We start from the raw sequence: 8,281 nt of genomic DNA, 5'->3' as shown, positions 1-8,281 counted from the left end.
CACTGCTATTGCTGGGCATTTCCAGTAAGACTGTTTATTGAAAGTACAAATATATCACATTTCTGTAGCAGAGATAGTGAAAGGCATGTATAATTGAGACCAGGTGAGCATCTGCTAGAGCAGCTGGAGTCTCCTAGCAAACTGACAATGATAGGAGTTACAGGTGCTGCTGTGTGACAGCTTAGCATCTGCAAAGCATCTAGAAACCTTCCTAAACCAGGGGCTGCATCCTTTGCCCACCAGCATAAAACTATTATGTTGCCCATTTCAGCTGTCTGTTCTTTCTCAATTGGAGTAATCTTCTCCAAATACTGTGACATCTTGGTAATGGTGATGCAGTTCATATGTGGAAAAGCCTGCAAGCATAGGGACACAGCCATGTACTAGGAACACAGAAGTGGTGACTTCCAGCTGCTGCCACAGTCACAACTGTGATCATGCAGCTGCCAGCAGTAGCAGTTCTTTTGTTTGTTTGTTTTAATGCCCCCCTCCCCCACTTTTAACTAGGTGCCTGGGGCAGTTGCCCCATTTGCCTTGTCCTAGTTACACCACTGGATAAAGGATAGGAACAGTTGTCTGTTTTTTACATATTACCAATACTTGTTTCCATCTCATCTTTCCTGTTCCCCTATTGGCTGTAACTTAGAGGAAAAATGTATCTTCTTCTGTTAAGACGTTTCCTGAGTAAAAGATTATGAAAGATTGCACCACTTCCCTAACTGAGGCATGTGGGCATTTGTAAAAGAATGAAATTACACTACCATGCTGGAGCACAATGTAAATTCAGTTATTGGATCTGGCATGGTTTGACTAGGCAGTGGGAATGGAGCCAAACCCAGGGTAGGACAATTGATGTTTTGTCTAGACTGAGTTCGAATTTATTTTTAAGACATTTGGTGCCATCCAAATGCCATCCATATGTGTTGTATTATAACCTTCTTCAGCAACAAAATGCTCAAGAACAGTTGCTAAATTCAGTTCCTTAACCATTGTACAGAGTATGAGAGACCAGATCATGAGAGAGAAGCAGGCATGCTAATTGTAAAGTGGCAAATATTAAGTCTAGCTACAATGAGCTGTACCCCCTTATATCATGTGCCTCGTTTCCTCATTCATAAGGCTGAGCCCTTATTATGACAAAGGAATGGTCAAAAGGCATTTAAGATAGTCATTTTGGTTATACAACTGTCCAAAAAATCTTAGATTGTGAAGAAATCTTCACAATCAGCTAAAATCTTCGATTGTGAAGAAATAGGCCCAGCATGAAATACAGGCTGGAAGATTGTGTAAAGATGAAGGCTTATCATATTTTCACCCAAGAAATTGTCCACATTGCTCTTCAGGAAGCTGCACACCAAAACGGTGTAAGTAGCAGACTTGCTGATCCATCTAGCAGATTTGTTGATTGTGTGTGTATGAACCGAGTACTCTGTACCCAAGAGAATAGGCCATAAGAGCCATGACTGGTGAGTACCAACAGCGAACACAAGAACTACAAAGCTATGGAGCTAACAAAAAGGGAGAACCCACTGAAATTAATGCTTTATAGGAAAAAGGGTCCTTAAATGCTGCAGGCATTACTGTTCTTGAAATAACAACAAGAAAGCATACTTGAAAAGCACAAGTTAAGGCTGGGTCAGCTGCAGTGAGCAGTCAGTCTGCTTCCCCAGTCCTTGGATTACTGGGTGCACCAATGACCCCAAAAATAATTTAGAACATCCTATGGGCTAGTTCAGTCCTTTGCTTCAGCTGGCATAGTGTCTTGACATTCCTCTGTGCCCTTGGCTTCAACTCTTCCACCACCTCCTGTAAGGCAAGGAGAGAGAAGCAAGCCACATAGAGGTATACTGGTGGCCCCTGATGATTCATTTTGTGTTTGATCCCGTCCCCTACCCACCAGTGCCCTGAGCTTAGCCCATAGCCTAAATTGACCCTGCAGTATATGTAGGCACACACACACCTGTAATGAGTTCGTATGCTGTAGCTCTGAAAAATTCTAGAGCTGAGCATGATTTGGGGACAGGAGTAAAATGTGGCTTTTCTGTCTACACTTCAAAACCAAGGTACAATTAAATTATATCAGGGACATGTTATGAAAGTTTGTCTCCCTGCGCTGCTCTGTAGAAACTGTTTCATTCCCTTTGAGTACAAACCAGAACTTCGCCATTAAAACACTACTAATGCAACTGGCTTTTTTTTTTTGTTTAAACAATTGTACCATTAATATATTGCCACAACGCCTTCCTCATAAAAGGCTATACAGGCCAGGAAGAGACCGTGTTTGTCTGTTTTGGCTGAGGGCAGGAGTCCAAACCTGTGTTTTCTAGTGGCCATCTGTTTTGTATCTTTTAATTCCAGATTGAGCCAGTTTCCTGGAACTGATGTCCATAAAATCCTTCCAAGTTTTCAGATATTGATTACAGAGGTATGGTGGGGATAAGTATAATATGGATTGTGAGGTGTTCAGATGCTGTTTTGATGGGAGCCATATAAGCACTGTAAATAGTGAACTATGCTGGTTTAGCATTTCAATTGACACCATTGATCATAACTTGATTATTTGAAATGATGTTCCACCAGAAAAATGTTGCAAATTTTAAATAATCAGATCTTTAGGAGGCTTTAGGGACTTCCCTCTCCCAGCTAGGGTGGCCAGCTGTCCTTTCATGGCCAATTTTTCAGATTTAGGAACCTATTCTGAAGTCCCAGCCATGTTGTATTGAAAGTGGGATTCTATTATGAATGTAAGTATAGTACATTGTCTAGCTTCTGTTTTTCATTAGTTCATGCTGCACACTACTCCCCCTTGTATCATATCAATGGTAAACATCTCCATCCATACCTTTTTTGTGGTCTTAGGAGGGGGGTGGACAATTATTTGGGGGGGGGGGGCGGGCACTTAAGGAGTTTTGGTGAGCTGTTGCAGACCAAGTCAGCACCTCCTCCCCCTGCAGCAGCTCACCAAAGCTCCCTAAGTGGTAGATTACTAGACCAGTCTGGGGGCACCAGACAAAGTAGTTGGGTGGGTTGGGTCTCCATGAAGTCTGGTTTGGGATCCCTATGGGCAGGGCATACTTGGCTGGGCAGATGGGATGGGATGGGGATGCGGGTAGGTGGAAAGCAGCATCAAGGAGTGGAATGGGGAGGTGGGGCCAGGGCCAGGATTGCAGGGTGGTGACAGTGTAGGGCTCGTGCCAGGACCTGAGGTAGAGCCACAATTTACTCTCCGGACATTCCCGGCCCTGGCCCTGGCCTTGGCCCCACCCACCCATCCAGCTCCTAGACACTCCTTCCAACCCCACCTGCCTGTTCCACTCCTGTATGCTGCTTCTCACCCACCCATGAAATATTCTACGTGCAAGGAATTTTACTACAATGTTACCCAAAAAAGGACATTTTTTTTGCTATGGGCAGAGGAAGGCAGGTAGAAAACAGCTTCAATCTTACAATAAGCTATTCCTCTTTAAAGGCAAACAGATTGAGTATTTAATGGTTGTGAACCAAAAACCTCTTTTAGTTCTATTTGAGAGTTATGCTTTGTTTACATCTTCATGTTGATAAAAGGACTCTTTTCTCATGTCTTCTTTTAATAAAGTCTTCTCTCCTTGTAGTGCCAGGACCAAATTCCTCTGGTGACAACAGCGTCAGCTTTGCCATGATAATGATGGCCTGGGTGGTTATTGCATTTGTGTTGTTCTTGCTGAGACCTAGTAATCTAAGAGGATCCAACACAGTTGGAAAGCCCACCAGTCCACATAGCGTAAGTCTGTTTGTATCTTAAAGTGCCTCATGTCTAGGTTCTCTGAAATAATATAGTAATGAACTCTTAAAAGTATACTGCCTTACATTAATCAGGGTGTTTTCTCAAACTGTTTTCTCTACTTTTACTTCATTATTTTAGTGCTACATTTAATGTTAAAAAAATCAATTTGAAAGTACAGTAGAATACTGAGACAATCCATAGAAGTTGCTGTGCAGAAGAGCAGAGATAAGGTATTGAGGGTCTGTGATGACATCCTCTGGACTCCAGTAATACTTTTCAACTGCCTTTACTTGGAGTGGCCTTCTTGAGCTTGTTGGGAAGATCAGTCCTGGTAGCACAGGATCCTGGAGGAAGAATAATAAACAGTACTGTGGGAGGGAATCCTCTTGGGCTCTGAAAAATACCTTCTAGTAAGAAGAAGATTGCTACTGCTGCGAGCTTGTTTCAAATGTTGAAGGAGATGGAGGAGAACCTTAAAAGCAGGGAGAGCATATCTCCTTTTGTCCACTGTTTTGGCAAGTCATTCTTTGTAGACAAGCATTTCTAATCTAATGCTGTTTTCTTTTTCATGCAACTAGGGACAAGAACCACCTGCCCCACCTGTGGATTAGAACTTTAAAATACCAGAAATGTTCAGCGACTAAATCTTGCACGACCAAATGAACGAAAGTGACTGGAGTACTCCTAAACCCCACTCAATACTGTTTTCCTTTTGCATTTACATAAAGCAAGATGTTATTTCCATAAACTGCTAGTAGCTATTTCACTTTTAAAGTTAATTTTTGCTTTATATGTTATTGCCATTGAATAAATGATAAGGAGCTACGGGGGGTCTTTTGGTTGTTGTTGTAACTGTGGACATTCCACTCTTTCTGTTACACTGATCATAATTTCTTTGCAGTGGTTTCTGGCCTTAATTGAAAGAGAGTTAAAATCCATGTGCATTTTTATATTCATAGAATTTTATTGATTATTTTTCAGATTTAGTCACATTTCCCTCCCCCCCTTATTTTTGGAAGTTACTTTATTAGTTGCAGTCATTAAGTTGAGTTTTTTGTGGTGGAAAAAAATAAAATTATTTTATATTTACCTTGCTGCTCAAAGCAGCCTTTTGTTTAGTCTTTGGACTGAATTTAACTAGTTTTCAGAGTTGTTTGCCAAAGCACAGATCATCTACTGGAATTAAAGTCCATATGAGTGTTACTGCTGTCAAAACCTTGGCTTAAATATTAGGGACTAAAACAGAATATTATATCTCCAAACACTGAATTGCATGTGCCACTAAATGAGATGAATTAGAATTCAATATATTGTTAAAGACAACTAAAACTTGAACAACCATATACTAAACTCTAAAACTGAAGTAATTCTTTACAGACTTGATAAAATGACAAATTAAATGACAGTTATCCTAAACAATGTTCTGTCCTGGGTATAATCTTAATCAGTATCTTAACAGTCTTTAGCCCCAATGCATTATCTGTTTAACAGAATGAAAACATACCAAACAATTGCCTTCAGGAATATGCCACTTACTTATAAGTTGCTTTTGACGTACATATAATTAGTAATACTTAAAGTTTTGATCTTTTTTTACTTCCAATTGGATTGTACAATAAAAAAAACAAAGGTTAAGATCTAGGGCATATCTTTTCCCTTTCATGCTTGCTTGCGTGGATGTGTGCATATGTGCATCTTCCATTTTACCTAATGGGAGTGAGTTTTATATGTACATTAAGTAATTTAAGAACATTTTAAAGATGTACAGAAAAGTAACATTGTATATTTTTCTTGATCAATTAAAAAATTGATGAGGATAACATCAAGATTCTTTTATGTTAGTAGTTGTCTGTGAAGCTTCTTTCCATGAAGGTCAGTAAAACCAATCTGTGGAGAATTAAGGGCCTTATCCTGTAAACCTTTCCTCACGTAAGTCATCTTACTCATGTGAGTAGCCAAAAGGACTCCTAACATTAATAATGGTTTGCATTAATGAGCCTTAGAAGAGCACCTTGTTGGATCCTTTTGTTACCAGATACAAGTTTCTTTTCCTCAGGGTAAATAAATAGCAGGTCAGCCAAACCTTCTTGTAAAAATATAGCATGGACCTGAAGAAAGACTTCTATAATTTGATGCAAGTGGTTGTCCATTGAACTTCTCTGGAACAATGTGTTCACAACCTATAGTTGGGAGCACTTGTAAAATAATATTGGGCCAGATTCTCTTAATTACACTAATGCCACATGCTGAAGACAGTAGAATTTCAGAAGAGTAGTTGAGAGAACTTATCCTAATGTTAACTAATGTCATTCTGGGCCACAAAGATTGTCTAAGGACCTCATTGGGATACCCAGTCCAACTGTGCTAGTTTTTGCCTTCCTTGTGCATTTTTGTTTGAGAACTTTAGAACAGGGTAGGTAATATGTCATCTTTTTCTTTGTTGAACCAACACAAAAGTATGCAATCTACCATGTTGGCAGTTTCCTGAGAATAAATGGCCAAAGGTCTTCAAATCTGGCTGCATAAAATTGGGCTTCATTTCCATAGTTAAGCATATACCTAGAAGGGGCTTTATTTTAAAGAAACAGAACAATGCTGGTGCCTGTTGAAGTCAGTAAGACTTGCAGGCACTTAGAACCTTTGAAAATCATAATCTTTATATTTAAGTGCCTAAATATGTATTTAGAAGGTTAACTTTGTGCACCCAGTTCAAAGATTTTGGCAGATTTATGGCTCGGTGTTTTCTATACATTATGACCAGAAAAATTTATTAATCTGTGTGTGCATTTCATCAACAGGTTTTCTTAAAATTCCTCTCATTTTTTTCTTTAAATTCTTCTAAGTTTATCCAAAAGTTTTTATATACATATATACTTTCCTTATGAGAATACTGTTTTAAATTTTCTATGTAAAAGAGAAACATTGCAAATCTATTTTAAATGTTTAAATCTATGTAAAATGTTTTAGTACATAGCCAGGCCACTATCCCATGTCACCACATGTATCTTTTAAAATTCTGTGATACTCTCTTCAATATATAAACTTCATGTCATTATTACTGCTTAAAGTAAAAGTAATTTATTCATATGATTGTATTTTGCCACTTTTATTCATGTTAAATAGTACTTGTGTCAGCAAGCAGTTCCATTATAATCTGTGGAACTGTCCTCTTAATAGTGTACTAGCAACATTACTGAGAGAGGCAAAATGCAGCCATAATCAGTACAATATGTAATGAAATATTTATCATGGTTACAAAATTGTACACAGTAAATTTTGAGGAAGCTTGAAAGAAATTTGTGATATGCAAAGCTTTAGAATGTGATCAGTTGCATATTTAATTACTTTAAACTCAGCTACTTAAGAGAGACATGTTTTAGTGACATGAAGAAAGATGAGATTTTACAGTTATACTTTAGTTTATAACTTTAGTTTATAACTTGTTAAAGCAGTAGTATTTTTAGAGTCTGCTTAACACCACTATTCTGAAATTAAAAGTTGCGTTACTCAGATAGTGTCTGCTGATCACCTAGCCTGTAATGTTCATATTTGAAAAAGGAAAAGTGATAATGTAAATTGGTGGTTTAAAATGTCTGAATCATGCCAAACAAAAATTGTCTCTGTGCCATTTAGGGTTTCCTGTTAATCTTTTATTGAGTACTTGGATTGGGGAAAAAAGGGCTTGTACTATGCACTTTTTATTGACTTAATGAAATAAATAGCAAACATTAGTAACCTTTTTGTCTTTGTTTGAAGTTTATGATGGATTTGGAATTGCACCAAGGTAACAGAAGTTGTTAATTTTAAAGATCAAATGGTCTAACAGTTTAAAAAAAAATCATCAACCAACCAATAATAATAATAATAATAAAAAAACAGAACGTAAGTCAAGGATAACATTTGAAAGGACATGGTCAGGCGTAAGTTCTAACCTTTAAAATGGACATAGATTTTCTACATGTGGTGGCTATGGAATCTCTTATCTGGCAAGTTAGAAATAGCACAACAATAGAATCATAGAAAATTAGGGTAGGAAGGGACCTCAGGAAGTCATTTAGTCCAGCCCCCTGCAGGATCATCCCCAGCTAGATCATCCCAGTCAGAGATGATCTCAGCAGGGTGCAGGATCCAGGGCAAAGCAGCATGTGCGGGGCCTCCCTCCCCATCCCATGGCACACTTACTCCTGGGAGTGAAAGCCCTGGCACACCAGATGTGGTGGGACGGGTGGCAGACGGAACTTCTGGCTGGAACAGGCAAAGAGCCGTCCAACCTGCTAGGCGGGCAGGTGGGCTAAACTGCAGCCATGGCCTGTCTGCCCGGCTCTGCAGGGCCTGGGGCAGCTGCCCTGATTTGCCTCCCCACAGGGATGGCCCTGCTTGTAACAAAGGTTGTAAGTTTATTACAGAGTATTATGAGATGTGTTGTGCCTCCTAGTGCATGAGAAAGGAAGGCTGGGATGAAAGTTATATACCTTTCTAGACATAATGCCCATTACATGCATTATACTGTCTGTAATT

At 39.1% G+C, this 8,281-nt stretch overlaps 1 protein-coding gene across 1 annotated transcript in view; it reads left to right on the top strand.

Annotated features, from left to right (window-relative positions):
* The window catches only part of SMIM14 (small integral membrane protein 14), an 80,228-nt gene extending 72,729 nt beyond the window's left edge, over nucleotides 1-7,499 (top strand). Inside the window, exons 3-4 of the mRNA XM_019526398.1 lie at nucleotides 3,612-3,760; nucleotides 4,342-7,499. Coding sequence (XP_019381943.1) covers nucleotides 3,612-3,760; nucleotides 4,342-4,374 — 182 coding nt within the window. The 3' untranslated portion in view covers nucleotides 4,375-7,499. The remainder of the gene's footprint in view (nucleotides 1-3,611; nucleotides 3,761-4,341) is intronic.
* Nucleotides 7,500-8,281: the final 782 nt, after the last annotated feature.

The sequence above is a fragment of the Gavialis gangeticus genome, unplaced genomic scaffold, assembly GCF_001723915.1.
Source record: "Gavialis gangeticus isolate Ggan-Ray unplaced genomic scaffold, GavGan_comp1, whole genome shotgun sequence".
Classification (NCBI taxonomy): Eukaryota; Metazoa; Chordata; order Crocodylia; family Gavialidae; genus Gavialis; species Gavialis gangeticus.
The sequence above is the reverse complement of the archived record's forward strand: the minus strand, read 5'-3'. Positions and strand labels throughout refer to the sequence as shown.